Source organism: Eulemur rufifrons, chromosome 21 (assembly GCF_041146395.1).
Source record: "Eulemur rufifrons isolate Redbay chromosome 21, OSU_ERuf_1, whole genome shotgun sequence".
NCBI classification, from domain to species: domain Eukaryota; kingdom Metazoa; phylum Chordata; class Mammalia; order Primates; family Lemuridae; genus Eulemur; species Eulemur rufifrons.
Genome location: NC_091003.1, coordinates 25,620,741 through 25,645,468, shown reverse-complemented (window position 1 = coordinate 25,645,468; position 24,728 = coordinate 25,620,741). Strand labels below are relative to the sequence as shown.

The window sequence follows — 24,728 nt, the reverse complement described above, 5'->3', positions numbered from 1 at the left end:
ACAGGGATGTAAACAAGAGGTGAGGAGGGGTGCCAGCATCCGAACAGGGGACACTGAGAGCCAATAGAGGGAAGACCCCGCAGCGGAGGGCCCAGGAAGGTGCCTGCAGGCCTCTCATGGAGGAGGACGGGGGACCCTCTCCCACAGATGGACTTTTACTTTTCCCCCCCAAAAGGGAGGGTTCCCCTCTGAATACATGAGATGAACTCTCTCTGGAGAAGCAGGGTCCTTAAGCAAAGCCTCTGTAACCCACAGTCACAAGTCCCAAAGTGTCACAGTCAGCGCCCCACCCAACAAGATGAAGCAATGTCTCTCAGCCAGCAAGCTGTACCCCAACACCGAGGGCAGTTTGTTTGTTTGTTTGTTTGTTTATTGATTGATTGATTGAGACAGGGTCTTGCTCTGTCGCCTAGACTGGAGTACAAGTGGCTCACTACAGCCTTGAACTCCTGGGCTCAAGTGATCCTCCTACCTTAGCTTCCAAGTACCTAGGACTACAAGGGGGCCCCGCCATGCCTGACTAATTTTTCTTTCTCTTTCTTTTTTTGGGGGGTGGGGGACAGAGTCTTGCTTTATTGCTCCTGGTAGCATGCAGTGGTGTCATGATAGCTCACTGTAACCTCAAACTCCTGGGCTCAAGTGATCCTCCTGCCTCAGCCTCCCGAGAAGCAGGGACTACATACCTCCTCCTAAAAAGTCAGGGAAACAAAATTCACAAATGAGCATCAGAGAAGTACCAAGGTCAAATCTCCTCAAAGTCACTATCAGGAGCAAAATAACATCCCTCTGGACAATGACAGTACACCAGTGTCAAAGGTGCGGATGCCAGGCTGAACTCACTTTTTGTCAGACCCAAACAAATTAGAGCCAGGAAAGCTTGAAGCCAGAAAGCTCCGGCTTGCACATCTGGCGTAAGACTGTCTTGGGGACTTTCTAAAATAACCCCATAAGAAATTCCTTCTGTGGGACTGCAGCAATTCAGATAAGATGCTCTGGAAAGAACAGCTGTCCACTAACGGCACCTCCACCAATGAACTCACGCCAGCTCTGGCTTTGAGTCTCTGAAATCAACGAACTGTGTTTCCACCCAGCTTACGTGAACTGCTCCTTTTGCCAATAGAAGATTCCCTTTAGCCCTCCCCTCTGCGGATGCACACGTGGCGTGCCGTAGCCATGCATCTCGGGTTATAATCCTCTTTTCTAACTCCTGAATAAATTCAACACACTTGGAGACATTTTTCTATGATGTCTTTTTCTAGTTTGACATTAGAAAGATATGCCAAAAAAAAAAAAATCAAAACTCACATTTTATTTCAAAACAAGCTAAAAGACGTGGAAAAAATAATGCAGGACATCTTAGGAAATGAGATAAGAAAGGATTAGAAATAAAAGAAAACTAAGGCCAGGTGCAGTGGCTCACACCTGTAATCCCAGCACTGTGGGAGGCTGAGGCAGGAGGATCACTTGAGGCCAGGAGTTCGAGACCAGCCTGAGCAAGAGCGAAACCCCCATCTCTACTAAAAACAGAAAAATTAGCTGGGTGTGGTGGCATTGACTTGTAGTTCCAGCTACTCGGGAGGCTGGGGCAGGAGGATTGTTTGAGCCCAGGAGTTTCAGGTTGCCGTGAGCTGTGATCACGCTAGCCTGGGTGACAGAGTGAGACTCTATCTCGAAAATAAACAAGTAAAACTAAGTGATAAACGAGGAGGAAACAAGAAGAAACCAAGAATGAATAAACACAACAAATAATGCTTTAAGAGATACAGAAGGTGAAAAAAGAAGAAAATTTTAAAAATCAGAAAGAAAAAGGAGCTGGAAAGGATGGAGAGAAAGCGAGGCGAGCTCAAGAGGGCAGGCAGCGTGTCGCGTGCACCCTGCTCGGGCACCGGGGCTCTTGATTCCCACGAGCGGTTTCTGTAGGACACAGTCACTTCCATGCCCTGGGGTCCCCGAACCTGCCTCCCTGGACAGTGTGAGGCTGAGGACCAGTGGTGGCCCAATGGGGACGGCAGCCCACGGCCACACCCGCTACCTGGAGAGACTGTCCAGAGCCTGAATGAAGTGATCTGTCCCTGAGCCGTCCTTCTCGGGATTCTCCATCAGAGACATGGTGGCAAAGACCACATCGCTGGCCAGGAACTTATGCTTGAACCCAAAGTGAATGCTGAAAGTCTGTATGCGCATGTCCTTCATCCTGTCATGGGAAGAAGGAACGTGGCTGTCACCCTCAACTTGTGGGTGAGCGCTTGCCACCGGGCCAGGCCAGCAGGCACACTAATGTCCCTCACCAGCCCCCTCTGACACTCCTGGCACAACCATTCTGCTCAGAGAACGAGGCAGGTCAGAACGCCCAGAACACCAGTCTTGCAGCACAAAGTGGCTGAGCCCCTCCTTGTCCACAGCGGCTCAGCTGGCGGGGACGGAGTCAGCCCGTCTGGCCAGGGGCTATGTGGGGTCCTGTCCTGTGCCCCAGCATGCCAGCTAGCGGGGCAGCCAGGCACAGAGCCTCCAGCGGTGCCTGATGACCTGGTCAGGCAGATCTCGCCTGACCCTGGCCCTCGCAGCTGGTTTCCCGTCTCCAGTGAGGAAGGGGCTGGGTGGACCTCACAGGTTCGTACCACAGCCTCAGGATTTAAGGATCCTAAACCTCCCGGGTATTTTAAGGAGTCCTCTTTTCAAGCCTAAAAGAACTAAAACTTCAGGAATGGCCACAGTCAGATAATGCTCACTTGTACATTCTAGGGTTTTCTGAGTTACTTTAGGAGCGTTAAAGCAGAAGCCTTCACTTTAAAGCTAAATCCAGAAAAATGTGCGCTTACCCAAATTTAGTAGCAGACTCTTCAATCATTTCTCGCAAATTCTCCTTCAAGGAGATGTCCATGGACTGGAACTTCTGCTTCACCTGTTTCAGGGGAAGCCTGGAAAGACACGGCGAGCCCAGGCACGCGGGTGAGATTACGCAGCCCCAGCAGGGTGGAAAGTGCCCGGGAGACCAGGGCAAACGAGGACGCCCCCGCACGTGCGTTGAGATGACACCCCAGGACCTGGGGTGTTTTTGTGTTTATGGCAGAACAGGCGGCAGCTGCGTTTTACAACCAAGTTGGTCAAACCAAAGCGGAGGTCTCTTCCCTCGGGGTGGATGGGGTCCGAAGGTCACTCACCCCGTGTCTGCCAGGAACTCCTGGAGCCGCTTCTGCCCATGCACAGACCAGAGCCTGAACCTGGCTGCGGTGTAGCTTGTGTTGCACAGGCTGTCGTGGAGGGACCAGTGCTGGTAGAGTGCCAGGCGGAGGCTGGGCCTGCGGTCAAGGAGCACGCGGTGCCCTCCAAACCACCCCACAGGGACCCATGCCTGGCAGTGCTTGGAGCCACCGTGCCCAGCTAGTTTTTTAATTTTTTGTAGAGATGGGGTCTCACTATATTGCCCAAGCTGGTCTCAAGCCATCCTCCCACCTCAGCCTCCCAAAGTGCTGGGATGGCAGGCATGAGCCATTGGGCCTGGTCCTCACCCCCTTCTTGAGTACACCCTCCACTGCCCCTGGCGGGCACTGTGCATGCAGCTGTGAGCAGGGACCGTCCCTCACGACAGACCTCTCCTCCACAGGTCACGAGTGGCCCCACCACTGCTGCCCCAGACACTAGGCACACCTGGTCCTCACCACTGCCCCTCCCCACTCTCGGGCTCCAGGGCCACCATCCTCCCTGCCCACCCTCGGTGGCTTCCTTTCCACCTGGCGTCCTGGAGTCTGGACCTCAGCTCCCTGACTCCTACCTCTTCCTCAGCCACTCCGCACCATGGTCCCCCGAGGACGCCCCACCCCCAACATGTCGGGAGGGCTCCCACGCACCACAGTCCTTTTCTCCAATTGCTTGAGCACCACAGCCAGCTCTGGCCCCCTCCTTAGGCTCTCATGGGCACCTCACTCCTGATGTGCCCACATTTGTGTCCTCCCCAGCTGTCCCAGTGCAGGGACAGGACAGCTCCATCCTTCCATCGCTCCACCCAACTGCTCACAGCCACTGCCACAGTCTGGCCCGAGCTACCGCCATGTGTCCTCAGGACGGCTGTGACCATTTCCTCACCCCCACCTACCGCTACTGGGCAGGCAAGGGATCTTTTGAAACACTGAACTGAACTGGTCACTCTGAGACCTCCCACTGCCTTAGGCTCACAAGGTCACACACTCTGGCCTCCTTTATGCCCAACCCCATCTACTTCATCTGCTTCGCCAGCCTTCCCCATGCCCACCACAGCCCCTGCTACCCCGTGTGGCTGAGGCTCGGTGTGAGATGTGGCCTCCCCCCGGTCTTTCCTGGGCACTCCGTCAATGCCCCACGTTCTGCTTAAGACGTCGCGCTCCATAATTACACGTTGGCTCATTTCTTTCCCGACTCACTGAACTGCCACGCTGCACGGGCAGGCCCCACACGGACACGCCACGTGTGTCTGTCAGTTAGTAGGGACGTGCTGGAAAAGGGTGATACTTCCAAACTCAGCTCTGGCATTTGGGAGCCACAGCCACACAGACAAGCTGGGGCAGCACCCCACAGCCCTCCTCCCCAAACATCCCGTCCCACCTGCTGCCCCTCCTGGGGTCCTGGTAGCCACAGCCACAACACTTGCATACACACCACCCACAGGGGACATGGGCTAGGGCCCACAGAGGATGACAAAGCAAACAATGCCCACTGAGCAGAACACTGGAGGCAGGGGTGCTGTCTGTACCCCTCGGGCCGAGCCGCAAGGATACTCGTACTCAAAGGAGACCCGCGTGCAATCCACCGAGAGGGTATTCTCCTCGTCCTCGTTCCGGTGGTTGTGCCGGGACACGTGGCGCTGCAGGACGCCGACGTCAGTCACGTATTTCATCCTGAAAACAAAGTGTCACAGGCCTGGGCCTGGGCTCCGTCCACCCTTAGGGCCTGCCCACCCTTTGGGCTGTCCTATGTAAGAACCCAGGAGGCTTGGCCACCTTCTGCATAGAAACCAAGTAGCCGGGAATCGCGACCTGACATCTGGGAGGGCTGGCCTCTGTCTCACCCACCTCCTGTCCCCTCATCTGGTGTTTCCTGGGGGTGCGCACTGTGGAGGCCACGGCCCTGCCCACCAGCCCACACAGGCAAGTGGACAACCCCGTCAGTGGCAGGAACCAAGCGGAGCGTGCAGACTCTAGACTGCACAGGAAAGGCTACCCTGCACAGTGGGAGTGGGCAGGCCCCACTGCAGGCCCAACGTGCCTCAGACCAGGATGGTGCCAGCAGGACCTCACCTGGGGACAGCAAAGGCCAGGGATGTGCCTGACACTGCACACACTGCTCTCTCAGGACCCTAAGTTATCTATGTGCAAACCCCACACTACTGTTAACAGAGGAGGGGACTGAGGCCCAGCAGGGCAGTGGGCTGTGCCAGGGTGACACGTCTGGGCAGTAGCCCCAGGTCCGAGGCTCCACAGGCCACACTGCAGGACCCGATGGGGGCAGGGCAGGGAGGCAGGAAACAGAAGGCCTGGAGTGCAGGGCCCAGGCAGAGGCTGTGCCAGGTGACAGCCTGGAGACATCTGTATGGTCCCCTAGGAGGGGGTGAGCATCACATGGTCAAGCTCCCTTTTGGTTCCCTAGAGGTCACCAGAGGAGCCCTCCCCAGCATCCGAGTTCTGGGGCAGCCAGACCTTCTTAAAACCCTCTCCATCCCTCCCCTTGCCTTTGAGATCAAACCTACATGCCCTGGCTTGGGCCCCCACCCCCTCCTCCTGCCTGCCCTACCTGTGCCCACCTGCCCCCACCCCACTGCACAGGCCACACCCCAGCACCCACATTGAAGGGCTCCCTTCTGCTACCGCTGGCTCCACCTGGTGGATGAAGAGGCCACACGTGGCCACAGCAACTCTGCCAAGATCCCAGTCCTTGGCCCTTCCCCAGTGACAATGGCTCCAGGCCAAGGAGGAGCCAGCACCCTCCTTCCCAATAGGACCTCCCGGTGACCCTGCGGCAGACTCAGGGGCTGTGGCTAGGCTATGCCCCGGAAGTGGGGGAGTGCATCCTTACTGGGTGATCTTGTCCTGTACCCACTGGTCTGTAAGTCCAACGATGGCCCACCTACAGAGAGAGAAGGTGATGGAGCTGGCCCGTGGGGGTAAAGGGTGGAGCGGCGGCCAGAGCTGGACACTCCCGGGAGCATCCTGCCAGTGGGGCCAGACCCTGGCCCGCACTCAGACAGGTGCCCTGCCCCTTCTCGGTGGAGAGGTCAGAGGGTCAGGTTGGGGCTCGTGGTGCAGTGTCCGCCACCATGGAGGCGTTAAGCACTCACAGGAGGTAAATCTCTCAGGACCAGGACATCGGCAGCAATGTGGCCAGCCCTTCTGCCTGCCCCCGGGCCCACTCTGCCCTCACTCTGCCTGAGCATCCCCGGCCCCAACACTCGAATGGAGGCTGTGCCCAGCTGCCGGCAGCCCCGGCACTGCTTCACCATCACCCCCCCCACCAAGCATGGTAGACCCTAGTCCCATCAGCATATTTGTCCCGCAGTGTAACATCTTTTAAGCCTTTGGAGAACCTTCAAAGGTCCCGTCTCCAGGCTCATCCTTTATCGGTGAGACCCAGGCTGGGGCTGGCCCCCAGCAAGAGCACCCCAGGCCCTGGCTGTGCTCAGTTGTGCCAGGTGGCCAGGTGCCAACCTCTGAGACCTCCTCCGGGCTCATAGCTGAGAGCAGCAGAGGACAGGCCGTGCACACCGAGGTGAGGGGGCCCTGGGAGGTCCTCCGCAGGGGGCAGTGGGTGCCCCAGCACCCATCGCATCTCCCAGTGCAGCATGCCTCAGAGGGCCCTCTTCAGAAAATGCCAGCGGGGCCATCTTCCCTGACGGACCCCACCTTGTTCTGACCTTCCTGCACGTGTGTTTTTGAGTCATGTTGTTTGGCATTTGTTCTTGTGTTGTTTCTGGGGTTTCCTGAAATCACTGCTGAACTGATCCGCTTGTAGTGAGGGGGCTGTGGAGGGCGCCACCGAGCACACAGCAGGTGCTCACCGAAGGCACTGCTCCACGATGCTGCGCGTGTAGAATGACAGGGCAATTGCTGGCTGGGCGCAAGAAGTAGAACGCTACACCCAAACGGCTCAAGCCAGCAGCCGGAGATTGGAACTTGGGGCATCCCTCCTGCCTGGCAGACCCGGCTCTCCGCTTTCCAGCTGCTTCCTTTACTAGGAACATTCAGGCACCTGTCTGTGCACTTAAGTGATCATGCCCTATTGCTTATCCACACTGCTCATTGCCACCTGCGTCTCTCTCTGCCTGACCCTTCATTCCTGCCTTGCATGACCTGGAGGGGAAGACTGCCCTCTCAACTCACAGCACCCTCCCTGCCCAGGATCTGTAAGGAAAAATCTTTGAACTTGTTTCCTATTGTAGTGTATTGAATTTGTGTCTTCCATTGGAAGAACTAGGGCCTGCCCCAGGCCAAGTTTTCCCCAGAACGCCAGGGAGAAAACAGGGTCAGGCTCCCAGCATAGCTGGATATGGGTCAGACAAGAGCCACAGGGCGTCTGCCAGTATGAACAAGTATCCCGTGTGAGGGACCCTGGTCACAGGTCAGACAGCCAGGCATCAGACCACCCACCAGGCATGAGAAGTATCCCGTTAAAGCCACACTGTGAACACTGAGTCCTGCTCCCTTGGTTTCCCACAAGGGCAGGGTTGCCGGCCACGCTGGTGTGAGGGGCTCTTATAATCGTGCATCACTGCTACGGGACCTGACCTTACTGCCGGACACTCTATGCGAGACCCTGACTCCTACCCTGGACGTGGGCATTGTTACTTCCACACCACGGAGGAGAATCTGAGGCTGAGAGGGTGGCGTCACCCGGCCGAGGACAGTCGGGAGCACACAGCCAGGCACAGTCCACGGAGGCCTGAGGGCGGGCAGGGACCCACGGGCTGGCAGCCTCACACTGAGGTGACGACAGAGCACCCCAGGCCTAGTGGTTGCCTCATGCCAGCTCCCCAGCTCCTCTGAAGCCCAAATTCTGCACAGACCACAGACCACGGACGGTCAGACCGTCATGGCGCAGAGACCAGGACGCCCAGGAGAGCGCAGAGGTGGGGGGCCAGGCTGGAACTGCACTCTTCCCTCAGAAAGGCTCTGCAGACTCCATTTCTAGACCCACCCACGTTGACAGTGACCAGCCAAGGCCTCCTTGTCTGTGTGCCGAGCACCCAGCCCACAGCCCACATGGTGAACTCAGAGGCAGGAGGGTTCTTGCTGTATCAAGTTTCACCACGTGCCTAGGCCACAAGGATGCCTAGCAAGGGCTGCCCTGTTCAAACCTCACACTTCTGCCACCTGAATTTGCCAAGCACAAGGCAAAATTAGGCTGCGCCCAAGCCACACCTCTCACCCTCTGTGTTCTTTGATGCCCTACACCTGAGTTTGCGTGAAGCCCCCAGAGCCTCACACTTAGCAAGACCAGGGTCGTGCATATTCCCAGAAAGGGGCTGTGTCTGACGTTCCTGGTGGGGACAAGGGAGGTGCCCTCCCTGCAGGATGGGGCTGCTCAAGCGGCACTGACCTAGGCTGGGCGGCAAGACTCCCAACGCAGACACTGCAGGGGCTACATACCACAGCATGTCATTCAGGTCCTTAGACATCATCCACGCCAGGTCAAACATCACCATGGCCGACTGCAAGGAACCAGAGAAAAGCCTGAAGCCAAGGGAGGCTCTGATCGTGGAGGGGCACATACCAGAGCCAGGCCATGCAGCAAGGCCAGTCCTAAGCCTACAGGGCCCTGGCTGAGCCCCTGCAAATGGAGGGTCTGCCAGGCCAGGTGGATTCCAGCCCGAAGTGAGGAACCAGTACACACTAAACCGAGGGGAGGGAGACTGAGAGGAACTCAGTGGCCCTGCATGCGCTCTCTGCTGGCTAAATCGTCACTGCCTGCACACCTGGTCCTGCAGCAATGGAAGAAGGGGAAGAGTGCGCCACACCGTGTGGGACAGCCCAGGTGCAGCACTGGGCTGTAGTGTCTACACATCTCCCTGGGTCCCTCAGTGATGCCTGAGACGGGAGCTGAAGCCCAGAGCTTGGGGGGTCCCATCGTCTGCCTGGCTGTGCATCCCTGCACCCCCGAGGCTGGCTGGCAGCCTCACATACACTCCCAGGAAGGGCAGACGAGCCAGGGCTCTGCTTCCAGTTACCTGGACATTAAAGTGGCAGGGGCCTCAGGACCCCCAGTGAGGAAGGTCTTTCCAACAGGGCTGTCCATGCATGGAAGGAAGCATTTAGCAGAGGGTCTGGTTAGGGAGAACTCGAGGGGGATCGATGTCTCCCTATGACAACAAAGGGACACTGGAAATATGGTACTTAATGTTCAAGGTCCCAGGGTCAAATTCTAAGACTAAATACAGGATGTTTTATTGGAAACTTATTTTCCAGGCTTCCTTAAGGTCCTGAACTCTGCTCAACACTAGCAGAGTCAACAGAGTAGGTTTTCTACACTAAATTCTATTCTGTAACACACATACACTGATGTGCTGTTATAAGCCAATGGAGTTTTTTTGTTTTTTGAGACAAAGTGTCACTCTGTTGCCTAGGCTAGAGTGTCGTGGTGTCAGCCTAGCTTACAGCAACCTCAAACTCCTGGGCTCAAGCGATCCACCTGCCTCAGCCCGCCAGAGTGCTAGGATTACAGGCGTGAGCTACTGTGCCCAGCCGCCAATAGAGTTCTATCGTCTTGCACAGAGGTTAATATAGACTCACTCTGTATGTCTGATGATGAACAAAAATAATAGCTGCTGTTCTTTGAGCACCTGTTGGGTGCAAGGGATCATCTTAACAATTGCCTCTGAAGTAAGGATTATTCTCTTCACTTTACAGAGGAAGAGGAGTTTAAGGCCCAGAGAGGCTGCAACACCTGCCCAAGGTCACACAGTGGGCAGCTGTGGAGCTCAGATTCAAACCAGGCTTTTATGGCTCTAACACCTATGCTCCTTCCTCAGGTTTTCTGATGCTGACCCCTGGAGTCCGAACTTTTTGGGGAGTTACACCTATTCTCACTTACTGACGTCCCATGATATTCATACTGCTCGTAGTCAAAGAGGATGTCTCTTCTGTAATGACATAAAATGCAGGTCTTCAACAGGAAGCAGCAGTGCAGGAAGCCAAAACATTTGGAAAAATGCTAAAACTTGACAATATTTGAAGAAATGCAAATTATATCATGGTACTATTTGTTTTTACTTATTGACTCTTTAGCAGGAGGTATACGTACAATGCTGGGAAACCAACAGAAACCGCATGTGGTAAAGTATGACGTAAAGTGGTGTAGTTCCAGAATCCCACTTCTGGGAAATTATCCCAAAACCACAATTCAAAGAAACAAGTGAGACAAACTTGCTGTGTGCACAGTTATTCACTGCAGCCTTATTTGTAATGACAAAAATACTAGAAATAACTGACATTTCAAAAAGAAGGAAAACTGCCAATTAAGTACTGTGCACTTTAGAAAGGCCGGTCAGAATTATCTAAAACAGTCATATAAAGTAAAACAGTGAAAAGTCACATGCATATTTGATTATGTAAAATACGCACAAGTCTGGATAACCCAGGAAGGGAAATCCAAATGCAGAATCTCTTTGAATTAGGCAGTGAGACGACGGATTATTTTCACTTTTCTTTCCTTACGCTTCCTGAAATGGTTTTACATTGTCCTCCTATGAGGGGGTGGCCTTCCCTGCCAAGGCCAGCAGGTGGGAGTGCATATCCTCAGCGGGAAACGGGGGGGACATTGCTGGATGGCCCCGTGAGACTTTCCACGACGGATCCAGCAAGGAGTTCCCCTGAGACCCACCCGAGGGCACTGCTGCACGTTCACCTCAAGCTAGAAAAACTTTTCCGATATTTTCACTTTAAAGCACTTCAATTTTTTTTTACATTTGCAATAGGAAGAGGAATTATGGATGACTCAGTTTCCTTTTCATACTTTTGTTCTATGAAATATTTTACACAATTGGCATCTATTTCATTTATAAAGAATTTGTAAGTGAAAATATCTACATCTGAAAAACCCAGTAAAAATACAGAGCCGGGGGCCATGGCCCCTAACAGATGGCCTGTATGTGGGAGGCCACAAAGGCCTGTCATGTCACTCGTGGGACCCGAGGGCAACCCGGAGCTCTTCCCCAATGCAGCGGTCACATGGTCACTCCTGGAGCTCCCGGCCCAGAGGTTCTAAACTACTAATAAATGAACTACAGGATCTAGAAAAACAGGTGTCAGCGGCAGCACAGAACCCAAGGTGAGGGGCTCCTGGTGCCAGGAGCTGCCTGACCTGCAAACTTACCTCCGGGCCTCCCACTCTCTCCGCTGCCGCCGCCTCCTAGTTTGCTCCAGGATCTCCTGGTGTGGGGACAAAGAGAACAGAAGGTGGAGCAAATGCGCCACGGCCTGAGAAGGTTCCAACCTGGCAGAAGCCAGTGGGGCTCAGACCCCTGAGGGAGACCGTGGTCATGCCCATGTCCTGAGCACGCCTGTTCCCGGGGAAGGGAGGAACTCAGGCAGGGGCGCTGGGGCTCCTGCTCCCCCGGGGCTGGGACTTCCCGAGGGCCTGCCAGGCTGCCCGCCGTATCTGCTCACTCCATCGGGCCACTGCCCACAGCACCATGGGATCTGGGGTAAACCCACACTCCCCTCACACCAGCTTCCCCATCAGGATTCACGGGAGCTGATATTTCTTGCATTCTACCGTGTGCTAGCAACTATTCCAACTTTACACGCACCATCTCCTTTCATCCTCATGACAAAGGCATGGGATAGGGTGATGTTTTTAAATATCCATGGTCCTAGGCCAGGCGCGGTGGCTCACGCCTATAATCCTAGCACTCTGGGAGGCCGAGGCGGGTGGATCGCTCGAGGTCAGGAGTTCGAGACCAGCCTGAGCAAGAGCGTGACCCCGTCTCTACTAAAAATAGAAAGAAATTATATGGACAACTAAAAATCTATATAGAAAAAATTAGCCGGGCATAGTGGCGCATGCCTGTAGTCCCAGCTACTCGGGAGGCTGAGGCAGGAGGATCGCTTAAGCCGAGGAGTCTGAGGTTGCTGTGAGCTAAGCTGACGCCACGGCACTTACTCTAGCCTGGGCAACAAAGTGAGACTGTCTCAACAACAACAACAACAACAACAACAAAATATCCATGGTCCTGAGACTTCTGCTTCCACGAAGTAGAGTAGATGTATTTTTCCCTCCACGTCCACTAAATATACCTACAATCCTGGATGTTATAGAAAAGCCAAACTAAGCAAGACTAGGAAATGTAGAGGTGAAGGCAGACCAGTTAGGGACTCCGGGACCTGAGCAACGACATGGCAGTATATTCCCCCGGGTTTTCCTTTTGGCTCATATATCCCAGGTTTGGGGCTGAAGAAGCCAATGAGCTGGAAACAACAACAAAAAAAATCCCATTTAGCCAAAGGATCAGGAAGGAACAGCCTAGACAGAAAACTATTAGGCAATAACTACTCCAGCCAACACCACTGAAAACACGCCCACCGTGCCTAGACTACCCCGTTTGCAAAGCTGTAACAGGCACCCCACCCTCTGCCCGGCAGTGTCAGAGGAGCCAAGGAAGGAGCCGAGACTTACACTCCCACTGGTAGGTGACAAGCACACACTCCAACCCTGCCCCAGTGGTGGAGTAGCCTGGACTTCCCCTCCCTCAGTAATGAGGCACGCCTCCCCCTCCCTGCTGAGGGGGTTAGAGGGGACAGGCAGGGAGCCTGGACCTTCACTGCCCAGTGGCAACAAGGTGTCACTCCCTCAGTGTTAATGGAGGCCACGTGGGGAACCTGAACTTCTACCTCCATCCAGTGCCACCACCTGCTCCTTGGCAGAGCAGTGTCAGAGCCAGGCAGCTAAAACAGAGGATTTAAATAATACCCAGAGTCTCGTAATAGGATACAAAAACATCCAGGTTTCATTCAAAGAGCACTTATCATGCAAAGAATAAGGATGATCTCAAACTAAATGAAGAAAGACAACCCACAGATGCCAACACCAAGGTGAGAGATCGTTAGAATGATCTGACCAAGATTTTAAAGCCACCACCATAAAAACGCTTTGGCAATCGATTACAAAAATGACTCGAACAAATGGCAAATGGGAAGTCTCAGGAAAGAAAGAGGAGATGTAAAGAAGGGCCAAATGGAAAGTTTAGAAGTGAAATTGAAAGTTGAAAAATACAACTGGAATGTTAACTCAGTGAACAGGTTCAGGAGCAGAACAGAAAGGACAGAGGAAAGAATCAGTGAACTGGCAGATAGAAAGATTGAAACTACCTGGTCGGAATCACAGAGAGAAAACAGACCAAAAAAATAAAAACCAGATCCTAAGGGACCAGTGGGACCACAACAAAATATCTAACATTCACGTCATCGTACCCTGGAAGGAGAAGAGAAAGAGGGTGGACTCTGAAAACACATTTGAAGAAATAAAGGCTATAAAATTTGGCCAATGGCCTGGCACAGTAGCTCATGCCTATAATCCCTGCACTTTGGGAGGCCAAGGCGGGAGGATCGCTTGAGCTCAGGAGTTCCAGACCAGCCTGGTAATAGTGAGACTCCATCGATACAAAAAATAAAAAAAATTTACCCAGGCATGGTAGCCAAGACTGTAGTCCCAGCTACTCAGGAGGCTGAGGCAGAAGAATCACTTGAGCCCAGGAGTTGGAGGCTGCAGTGAGATATGATGATACTACTGCACTCTAGCCCAGATAACAGTAAGAACCTGTCGCAAAAAAAAAAAACAAAAAAAAAAAACCTATAGACTTAAGAAACAGAGTGAACCCCAAAAAGGATAAACCCAAAGAAATCCACATCAAGACACGTCATAATTAAACTTCTGAACATTAAAACAGAACAAAATAAAACAAATCTCAGGCCGGGTATGGTGGCTCATGCCTGTAATCCTAGCACTCTGGGAGGCCCAGTCAGGAGGATCACTTGAGGTCAGGTTGGAGACCAGCTTCAGCAAGAGCAAGACCCTATCTCTACTAAAAATAGAAAGAAATTAGCCAGATAACTGAAAATAGAAAACATTAGCTGGGCGCGGTGGTGCACACCTGTAGTCCCGGCTACTCAGGAGGCTGAGGCAGGAGGATCGCTTGAGCCCAGCAGAGTGAGGTGGCTGTGAGCCAGGCTGACATCACAGCACTCTAGCCCAGGTGAGACTCGGTCTTAAAAAAACAAAACAAAACAAAATCTCAAAAACAGCCATAGAAAAATGACACCGTACCTATGGGGGAAAACAATTCGAGTGACAGAGGATTTCTCATTAGAAACCACGGAGGCCAGAGGAAGTGGCATGATAGTTTTCAAGTGCTAAAAGAAAATAATTATTAACCCAGAATCTGACACCCAGTAAAAATAACTTTCAAGAATGAAGGGAAAAATCAAGAAATTCTCAGAAGGAAAACGACTAAAGAGAATTTACCGCCAGCAGATCTCCCCTAAAGGAATGGTTAAAGGAGGTTCTCAGATAGAAAGGAAACAGAAAAGAAGAAACTTTTGAAATAGGGAAGGAAGAAAAACTACAATAAGCAAAAATTAGGTAAATACAATAGGCTTTCCTTACCTTCGTAAGTTGTACAACTATGTTTGATTACTGAAGCAAAAATTATATCACTGTAAATGTGCAGGAAACGCTTAAGAAAATTATGCTATAAAAGGGGCCGAGTACGGACATAAAGGAAGGTAAGATTTCTACATTTGACTCCAACTGGTGAAATGACGACACCAGTAGACGATGAGTCGTGGATATATAATGCGATACCTGGAACAACCACTCAAATAATCGGCACATCCCTTCTGGGTCTCTAGTCAGAAAACAAAAGTAAAAAAATAAATAAGCAAAAACAAGAATAAAAAAATCTAAGCAAGGAGATATACTCACAAACACTAGAAGTAAATTGAAACAGAATTCTAAAAATCAAACAAACACCCCAGAAACAAAAAACAGAGAAACCAACAGAAAATAAAATGTCAGACCTAAGGCCTAACATATCAATAATTAGAATAAATGTAAACAAGCTAAGTACATCAATTAAAAGGCAGGGATTGGCTTTAAAAATATGATGAAAATATGACCCTTTGCTGTTTTACTTCAGGAGTCTTAAAAAAAATAACCCAACTATGTGCTGTTTTAAAAATTCACTACAAATGTCACGATACAGGCAGGAAGAAAGTAAAGGATATGAAAAGCTATATCATGCAAACAGTAATCAAAGGAAAGCAGGAGTGGTGAGATCGGTATCAGACTCCAGAGCAAAGAAAATTACCAGAGCCGGAGAGGGACACTAAATACATGAAAGGATCCAACCACCAACAGGATACAACAATCCTAAATGTGTGTGCACAAAACGAGCTACAACTTATGTGAGATAAAAACCGACAGAACTGTAAGAAGAAACAGACAAATCTATACTCACAGTTGGAGTTTTCCATGCCCCTCTCTCAAGAATGGAAAGAATAACTCGACAGAAAAGCAGCATGCAAAGAACTCAATAGCGCCACCAACTAAAAGTAGCTATTGAAATTTCTAGAACAGTCTACCCAACAGCAGAATACACATTTCTTTTAGTGATTGTAAATGGTATTGTATTTTGAATTTTTGTGTCCGTGTGTTCATTGCTACTATACAGAAATAAAATTGAGGTTTGTACGTTTGTACGTAGGTATAAATCTAATAAAACATACATAGAATTTGTGCACTGAAAAACCGCACAATGCCGACGGAAGGAAGAAAATGAATGAACTACTGATACGCAACAACTTGGAGGATCTCCAGAGAATTATGCTGAGTGAAAAAGCCAATCCCAAAAGGTTTTACACTGTATGACCCCATTTCTATTTATATAACATTGCTGAAATGACAAAATGATAGAAATGGAGAAAACCTCTAGTGGTTGCCAGGGGCTGAGGAGGGGGTAGGGGCAGAAGGGAGGTGGTCCCTACAGTGATGGGAGTGTTCTGTATCCATGTCAATATCCTGATTGTGAAACTGCACTACACTACGTTACCTTTAGGGGAAACCGGGCAAAGTATACAGGTGATCTCTATCACTGGTCCCCAACATTTGTGGTACTAGGGACCGGTTTCATGGAAGACAATTTTTCCACAGACCAGGGGCCAGGATGGTTTGGGGATGATTCAAGCACATTACATTTATCGTGCAGGCATACCTCTCTGCTAATGACAATCTGTATTTGCAGCCGCTCCCCGGTGCTAGTATCAGAGTGCACAACTAGATCCCTCGCACGCGCAGTTTACAGTAGGGTTTCTTGCTCCTATGAGAATCTAATGCCCCCACTGATGCTGATCTGACAGAAGGTGGAGCTTATGTGATGATGCAAGTGACAGGGAGTGGCTGTAAATACCGACGGTCCGACGGTCCGCCTGCTTACCTGCCACTCACCTCCTGCTGTGCAGCTGGTTCCTAACAGGCCACGGACCAGTAAAGGTCCTCAGCCCAGGGGCCGGGGATCGCAGCTCTATATTACTTCTTACAACTGCATGTGAATCTACAATGATCTCAAAAGAAAGAGCTTAATTAAAAAAGCCATAGTCCTGATGAGGGACCTCTTCTGGGCTTTGGGGTAATGGAACCGTTCTCTAACATGATATAGTCACATGACTTTACACATTTGTTAAATCTCAGCGAATTACACACCCTGGTGATTTGTGTAGAAATTATGCCTCAATAAAGTTGATTTAACAAAACCTCCATAGCCCAAGATTTCTTTGACCCTTCCACAATGCCTGGTAGGGTCCTGTCCCCTGCCCTGTGGCTACAGGATGCTGAGGAACGCCAACGCCAGTCAGAAGAGCCAGGCAGTGGCTGCCCTGTTGACTGGAAGATTCCTGCTGGGAGCCTGAGCTGCCGTGTTGTGAGGAAGCCACGTGCAATGAGGAGACCCCTACAGGTGCCTGGCTCAGCAGTCCTGGCTTGGAGCCACCAAGCAGACCAGGTGACTGACACAAGAGCCACTGATTTCTATGCTCCCAGCTTTTAAGTCCTCAGTGGAGGCTGCAGACATCACAGAGCAGAAAGATGCTATGCCACCCCTGCTAGGCTCTGCCCAAATTCTCATCAACAGAATCCACGGGCACAAGAAAGTGGTTGATTTAAGCTGCAAGTTCTGGAGTAATTTGTTAAACACCAGTAGGAACCGAAACAGTAAAGTCTGACTATTATCTTCATTTTACAGACACTCAAAGAAGGTAAGTCACTTGCCTGAGGTCATATAGCTGTAATGGCAGATCTAAAATGTGAACCTGGCAACCTGAGCCAGCATATAATAACACCATTAGATTAAGTATAATTATGCTTATTTTATAGAGAAATCTCACCTTTGCTAGGGTCCAGCTTTAAAGCTCCACTTTTTTGAGAAGCGAGAAAAGGTCTCACTCTATTGCCTGGGCTAGAGTACAGTGGCGTCATCATAGCTCACTGCAACCTCCAACTCCTGCTCTCCGGTGATCCTCCTGCCTCAGCCTCCAGGGTAGCTGGGACTATAGGCATGTGCCATCATGCCCAGCTAATTCTTCAATTTTTTGTAGAGACAGGGTCTCAGTATATTGCTCATGCTGGTCTCAAACTCCTGGCCTCAAGTGATCCTCCCACCTCGGCCTCCCAAAGCACTTGGATTACAGGTGTGAGCTACCTGCCTGGCCCTAAAGATCCACCTTCAAAAGACAAACAAAAGCTATTCTTGATCCCATGTCTCCTCTGCTCTCTTTATGGCAAAAGTCTTTGAAAAGATTATTTATAACCTGCTGTCTCCAAACCTCTTTGAATGTGTACCCCATTAATAAAAATATTTCTGAGAATATACCTCTAATATGCATATACCTATAAATCATGCAGATTTTAATTATATAAAAAGTATTCTGGCAGGGTGCAGTGGCTCACGCCTGTAAACCCAATACTGTGGGAGGCTGAGGAGGGAGGATTGCTTGAGGCCAGGAGTTTGAGATCACCTGAGTGACAGGGATACCTCACCTCTACAGAAAAATAGAAAAATTAGCCAGGCGTGGTGGTGTGCACCTATAGTCCCAGCTACTGGGGAGGCTGAGGCAGGAGGATCACTTGAGCCCAGGAATTTGAGGCGGCAGTGAGCTACGATGGTGCCACTGCACTCTAGCTGGGTGACAGAGCAAGACCCTGTCTCAAAACCAACCAACCAACCAAAAAACCCCCACAAAACCCAAAACAAAGCAAAGAAAGTATTCTAAAAATGCCTTAATGTTATTAAAATCAAGCCTCTAGGCCTAACATGTAGGTCATAGAAAATGCAGGGATGGAGAAGCAAGTTAAATTACTCCATGAAGAAGCAAATAGGCTGGGCATGGTAGCTCACGCCTGTAATCCTAGCACCCTGGGAGGCCGAAGCGGGTGGATCACTTGAGGTCATGAGTTCGAGACCAGCCTGAGCAAGAGTGACACCCCCGTCTCTACTAAGAAAATAGAAAGAAATTAGGAGGCCAACTAAAAATATATAGAAAAAATTAGCCAGGCATGGTGGTGCATGCCTGTAGTCCCAGCTACTCGGGAGGCTGAGGCAGGAGGATTGCTTGAGCCCAGGAGTTTGAGGTTGCTGTGAGGGAGGCTGATGCCACGGCACTCTAGCCCGGGCAACAGAGTGAGACTCTGTCTCAAAAAAAAGAAGCAAATAATAAATATTAGAAAACAGGACTGTTCTCCAATATCATTAAAAACAAAAGAAAAAAGAGGTGGAGTGTGGAGTACAGTTCTAGGTTAAAAGACAGTAAAGAGAAATAGCCAAATGTGTCATCCTTGATTGGAGGATAGTTCACAAATAAAAATAGCTGCAAAATATATTTTGAGGAGGATTAAAGAATCTTGAATATGGGCTGAATATTACATGAAATTAAGATATTATTCATTTCTTATGTATGATAATTGTATTGTGTTTATGTGGGAAAATGTCCTTATTCTTAGGAGGTGCATATGGAAGAATTTATAGGAGAATATCATGGTGTCTGCAACTTATTCTCAAATGATCCCACAAAAAAAAAAAAAAAAGAGAGAGAGAGAGAAAATGCCTAGAAAGAGAGAAGGCAAACGTGGCAATTGGGAATAACTGTTGATTCTAGATGGAAGATAAATGGATGTTCATTATACTATCCTCTCAACCACTGCATACATTTGAAATTATTTCAAAATAGAAAAGTTGGTGGGAAATTACACATATATCATGAATATTACATAAAGCATTTACAAACACAGATTCTAAACAGATGGGTTAAGAATGTAAACGGGGGCTCTAAAATGTTCTTGTTTCTCACCAAGACAACTAACAATCTCTTTAGTTGTGGCCAAACCCACTGGTCAGTTCTCATCTGCCTGTTTCTCTGGCACTGCTGGCCACATCCACCTCGACACCTTCCATCTGGGAGCTGCTGTGCCTGTGCATGCTCTGCCTGGGAACCCTCCTGGCTCCTCACTCAGGTCTCTGGTCAGCTGTCCATAACCACCACTTAGAAACCACCACCCCGTTCCGTCTGCCCTCACCCTGCCTTCCACCCGAAACCTCCCTCTGATTGTGCTCGTTTACATGCTCGGTGTCTGTCTTCCCTGCTGGAAAGCTTCTCGAGGGCAGGACTTTGCTTTCTTCCCTGTATGCTAGGGCCTGACTAGTACCTGCACATAGTAGGTGCTGAAAAAATATTTGCTTATGAGAGTGGAGAATCCCAAGACTTATCAAAAAAGGAGCATTCAGAGAACAAAAAAGAGCTCTTGGAAATCGAAGATTAGAAGATAAAGACCAAAAAGTCTGCTAGAAAGCACAAAAAACAAAGAGCTGGGTAAGAGGAAAGAAAATTAAGGGTGGGTCCAAAAGGCCCTCCACGAGACCACCTTGTGGAAAAGACCTTCTCCAAGGACAGAAGAACACGCCTTGCCTGAAGGACACCAGTCCTTCCCCAGAGGGAGAGAATGTCCTAACTGTCCTAAACGTGGCTCTAAAGGCCTCAGCTAAAGCACATTACTGGGAAACGTCAGGCTGAGGTTGAAGAGAAGACCCTAAAACATTCCAGAAGCAAATTCCAGGTGGCACAAAAAGGATCAGGAGCCAGAGGGCATGAGCTCCTTCAACAGCAACGCTGAACGCTGAATAAAACACCGCCCTTGTGCTAGAGGAACAGCCACCTCCCACCTGTAATTCTGCATCTAGCAGACCCGCAGCCTTGGGTCGGCCCCTTCTGCTGACTGAGCCCCAGATCGCTAAGCAGCTCAGATCCAAGGCCCACATGGTGCAAAGCACTGACATCTGCCCGTGCAGATGCTGCCCCTGGAGTGACCATCTGGGCCTGGACCTAGCCAAGGGCCAAAGAACCACATTACTCCTCTGTGGTGATTGCACAGTGAGCAATGCTGAGGAGGGCCGGGAAGGAAGGGGAAGTTTTCGCTATTTATTGTTTCTCTATATCACTTTTTTGCTATCGCGCCACAGAGATAGTAAAGCTTCATTCATCTGAAAGGATCCTATTGGAAAGATAAAGGCAGTGCCACAGAGACGTCCAGTTACCTGCCTGAAGCTACATAGCCAGGGGACAGCAGAGCCCAGGGTCAGCCCCCACGCCTGCTCACTCCTCTACTTCCCACTGCCCCACCACCCCAGTTATGCCTGGGCCCAGCAGGCTCTAGAGAGGACCTCTGACCTCTGGGAGTACAAGTTCCTCCAGGATGCTGTGAGAGGCCCAAACACACCTCTTCTAACCGTGTGCGCTTCTCGGAAGGCTCTGACCCAGAAGGCTCTGATCCATCACTGTCATTTCCCGAATGCTCTTCATCCCTAAAGATGTCATCGTAGGCGGGAACTTCCAGGTCATCATCTTGTTTAATGAGTAATTTGATCTAAGTTTAAAATAAAAAGCAATCAGGTCTCCCCTCTTGCCATCATGATGTGTTTTTCTCCTGTAGAATCTTATTGTTTCCTAATTAGCTGACTCATAGTTTCCGGCACATACAAATAGCTACCTATTTAAGAAGACTTCCAGACTTCTCAGGAATTTTCTTGTTTTTACTACCACTCAGTGAGACGCTAGAGTTGCACCACACCCAGTATACAGAAATGATGAAAACCTGAAAACAATTTTTTGAAAACCATCTGCAGTCTGCTTAAGTCTGGAAAGGCGGCTCCCTCTTACGGCACACGTCGACAAGATGAATGCCCCACAGCATGTTCTCTGAGAGAGGACAGGAAGATGTGCGACCCCTAAGTGAATAGAGCTCCTGTCTCTAAAAGCAATTCCAGGCTGATTTCTCTGGGAGAGGTTGCTCACATGAGAATTTTGGGGCCCAGCACCTTTTGGGTGGGAGAATATCAAGTCAGAGAATGCTTAGGTAGCCACTCTGTGCCAAGGTGCAGGCTAACTGCATGGGGGTTCAAAGAGTAAGTGCAGTAGGGCCATGGTAGGATGCAGGGTTCTTGTCCCTGTACCTCCCAGGTCAAGTGAATTTCACAGATGCATTCTGAGAGCCTCCAAGGGCGAGGTGCTGCATCTCTTGTCAAAGATGGACAAGAACAAGTTCGTGTGCTCAGGCTGCTCGCACTTCCACAGGGGAGTCAGACACATGCCTTGCCAAGAACATCAGGTGCAACATTGTATGTGGCCTAAAAAGGTGCAGACAGGTTGAGGGGACAGCACAGAAAAGGCGATACCACAAAGGCCTGGATACCTGAGTGTCATTGTACACATTCACAACGTTGACTGGCCTGTGGGTATCACACACAAAGAATATAGTGTCTTCCTCGGGTTGAAGGATATCCAATAGGTCTACATTGGCTCCACAGTTTATGAGAATAAAATAACGGAACTGGAAAAGAAGGGAGATATTATAAAGCAACCGCATCGAGGAGGCCCCTTTCCCATCACCACATTAGGCCTCTGAGTCCTTCTGCTGAGACAGGGTTTAAGCCCCTGACGTGTGGCAAGGCCCAAGCCGGCAAGGGGCTCCAAAAATGGCCCCGCTGTCATGTTAAGTGCTCCAACATACTCTGTGTGTTATTTCATTTCCACAGTGACACTCTGGGGTAGGCCCTGTGGCCCTCCTTGCTTTCCCAAGGAGTGGGAGGAGCACACTGAGGCTCAGCAGGCCCTAGCCTCATGCACAGGGCCAATGAGCAGAGCACGACTTCTGACACGGAGTGGTATATCTCCAGATGGCACAGTCCTGAACTGCCACCTCTCCAAGTGAACAGCATTGCACAGGTTTAAATTCTTAGCAAATGCTTTATGGGTACCTAAATATTAAGTCCTGTATCAAACTTTATCACTATAGTGAATTCTTTCCTTAAAAAATACCAAACAGGCACAGGTTCCTGACATGATGACAGGAATTTCAGGTGAAAATTTACTTCTGCCAGAACAGTCCTAGATGTGGCAGAGACTTTAGGAACCCTCTTCCATGCCCCAGCCCCTCTCTGTGGGGCCCAGAAGGAGGTAGGAAGAACAGTGACCTCTACTGTTTAAATTCCAAAGGGAGAACAGATGTTCCTGGACTTCAATTTGGAAACTAGGATGCATTTTCTTAGAGAGATGATGTAAACTAGTGGTGTACAATAAAATAATTTTTTAACTAGGCCATATTAAAAACTGCTAAATTCCAAGCACCTTATAATCAAATTACAAAACAAGTTCAAAGTTAGAGCTGTCCACATTCAGTATCTTCTGTCGTTGTCAACTTTGTCTCCACAACTTGAGGGTAAACCACCAGTGTATACAGAGCATGTTTTTCCCTTCCATATTGCCTATTACGGCTGATACTTAAATACACACTTAACCTATTGTGGGCCTAGAAAGAATGTTAAGTGTTAAGAACTTGCCATCGAGTAAAAAAGTCTAATAATTCTAAAACACATCTTCCATACCTGTGCTTTATGCTCAAGAAACGCAGTTTCAAGTTCTTGCCACCCAGCAACTGGAACCAGAGTGTATTGCACGTGGTCACACTGGAACAGGGCCTGGGGAGAGAGTGTTTTCAAAGCCTGTCTTATTTAGCATGTCTGCGATACACCTTGAAACGCACCAGAAAACAACGAGATGGGTTGAGAGACAACAGGTTTGTGATAATGTAAGGTCAGTGCAATGTTAATGGGAAAAGCTAGGTGGTGAGAATATGAGTGTTCACCATACCGTTCTGTCAACTTTGCTGAATTTTTGAGAATTACCTAAGTAAAACATTGGAAGAAAAGATGATCTTATTTCCAGGTCTTCTGAGAAGAACTGCCTGACCCACGGGACTGACCAAAACTCAATGTAAACAGCGCACCCTATTCAAAACCAAACTAATGCCTTTCCCTAAGATAGTATTTCCAGCACCGCAAATGACACCACTGTGTCCTCAGATGTCACCGATTGATTCCTCTCTCAGACTCCACATTTGAGAGGCCACTACTGGTCCAAAGGTCTCCCAAATGCAAGCATTTTTTTGGCCTAGGTCATTGCAAAACTACAAACAAGTCTCCTCGCCTTACCTAATCCTTCTCTAACCTACCCAAAACTGTCCAAACAGGAAGGCGACCTCTCAGAGTCCCCAAGGCCTCTCACCTGCTCCTCACCTCCTGCCCCGCTACGCCCTCGGCTCCCGTCCCAAGTCCGAGCCCACCTGAACCCTCCCCTCTCGCCCCGGCCCCGCCCTCCCACGGTCCGCAGAACTCACCTGAAGGATCTTGCAAGCGCACAGAGCATCCACGTCCGAGGCCACGAAGAGAAGGACCCTCTGTCAGGGGAAGAGCGAGGGGGCTGAACGCGGCGACCCGACTACGGCCCCTCCCCGCCCTCCCGGTCACAGCGGCTGCTCCCCCCATCCCTTTCCCCCGACCTGGCCTCGGTCGGGGTCCTGGCCTAGGAGTCACCTGGCTCTGGACCACCTCGTAGAACTCTTTGCGGAAATCGGAGACGAACATAGCCACGGCAGCCAGATGCTTTTGCTCGCGCTGAGACACCTAGAGCCCCGGCGGCAGTCAAGACTCCCGCCAAATCACTGCTCTTCCCGGATTGGCCCAGGGATCACCAACCAATAGCTTCTTAGTTTCCAGCCTTTCCTCCTTTCTGATTGGACCACTTGGGGGCGGGTACTAGCGATCTGCCAATCACGGCTGGAACTCTGCGGCCCGCCCCCAAAGACCCGTAATCTCTGAGGCCGGACGCAAACACCGAAGCCGCTTCATCGCTGACGTGCTTTTACCCAGAAACCCAACGCTCGGCAGACATATTTACTTTGGGAAGAGAAGCCTACTGCCTCCTACTGGTAATCCTAGGGAAAATAGTCATAATTTAAATTCCGCCATCTATCGAATAAGGGCGGCAGTTAGTTTTCACTAGGCTCTTGGTCTGGTTTGAAGGCGGATGTGTACCTTACTTCCGCCCGAGTCCTAGATGGCTGAAGCAATGGCCGAAAGGTTTACGTGCATTCTGGGTAGTGTAGTCGTCAGGAGAATGGACCCTACTAAATTCGTCTGGAGGGGAGTACGATCAAAACGTCATTTAAAATAATTTTAAAATTACCTCTAGACGGGGAAAAAATTACTAAAGAGTATTTGTAATGTTAATGCTAAGGAGATTTTTAGAGGCTAGGGCCTTTGCCTATTGTTTTTCCCCGTTTGAAGCCAACGCTTGGCCTCGGCACCTCCCCTCGGGTCACAGGCCCGGCAC

The 24,728-nt window shown here is 50.3% G+C and overlaps 1 protein-coding gene across 1 annotated transcript in view; it reads right to left on the bottom strand.

Annotated features, from left to right (window-relative positions):
- CDC45 (cell division cycle 45) overlaps window positions 1–24,028 on the bottom strand; it is a 29,633-nt gene extending 5,605 nt beyond the window's left edge. Inside the window, exons 1-13 of the mRNA XM_069497049.1 lie at window positions 23,930–24,028; window positions 23,734–23,793; window positions 22,943–23,035; window positions 21,751–21,888; window positions 20,779–20,925; window positions 11,335–11,390; window positions 10,054–10,102; window positions 8,613–8,674; window positions 6,046–6,096; window positions 4,752–4,871; window positions 3,162–3,293; window positions 2,820–2,918; window positions 2,033–2,194 (exon numbers count right to left, since the gene is read on the bottom strand). Of these exons, the coding sequence (XP_069353150.1) occupies window positions 2,033–2,194; window positions 2,820–2,918; window positions 3,162–3,293; window positions 4,752–4,871; window positions 6,046–6,096; window positions 8,613–8,674; window positions 10,054–10,102; window positions 11,335–11,390; window positions 20,779–20,925; window positions 21,751–21,888; window positions 22,943–23,035; window positions 23,734–23,793; window positions 23,930–23,980 (1,220 nt within the window). The 5' untranslated portion in view covers window positions 23,981–24,028. The remainder of the gene's footprint in view (window positions 1–2,032; window positions 2,195–2,819; window positions 2,919–3,161; window positions 3,294–4,751; window positions 4,872–6,045; window positions 6,097–8,612; window positions 8,675–10,053; window positions 10,103–11,334; window positions 11,391–20,778; window positions 20,926–21,750; window positions 21,889–22,942; window positions 23,036–23,733; window positions 23,794–23,929) is intronic.
- Window positions 24,029–24,728: the final 700 nt, after the last annotated feature.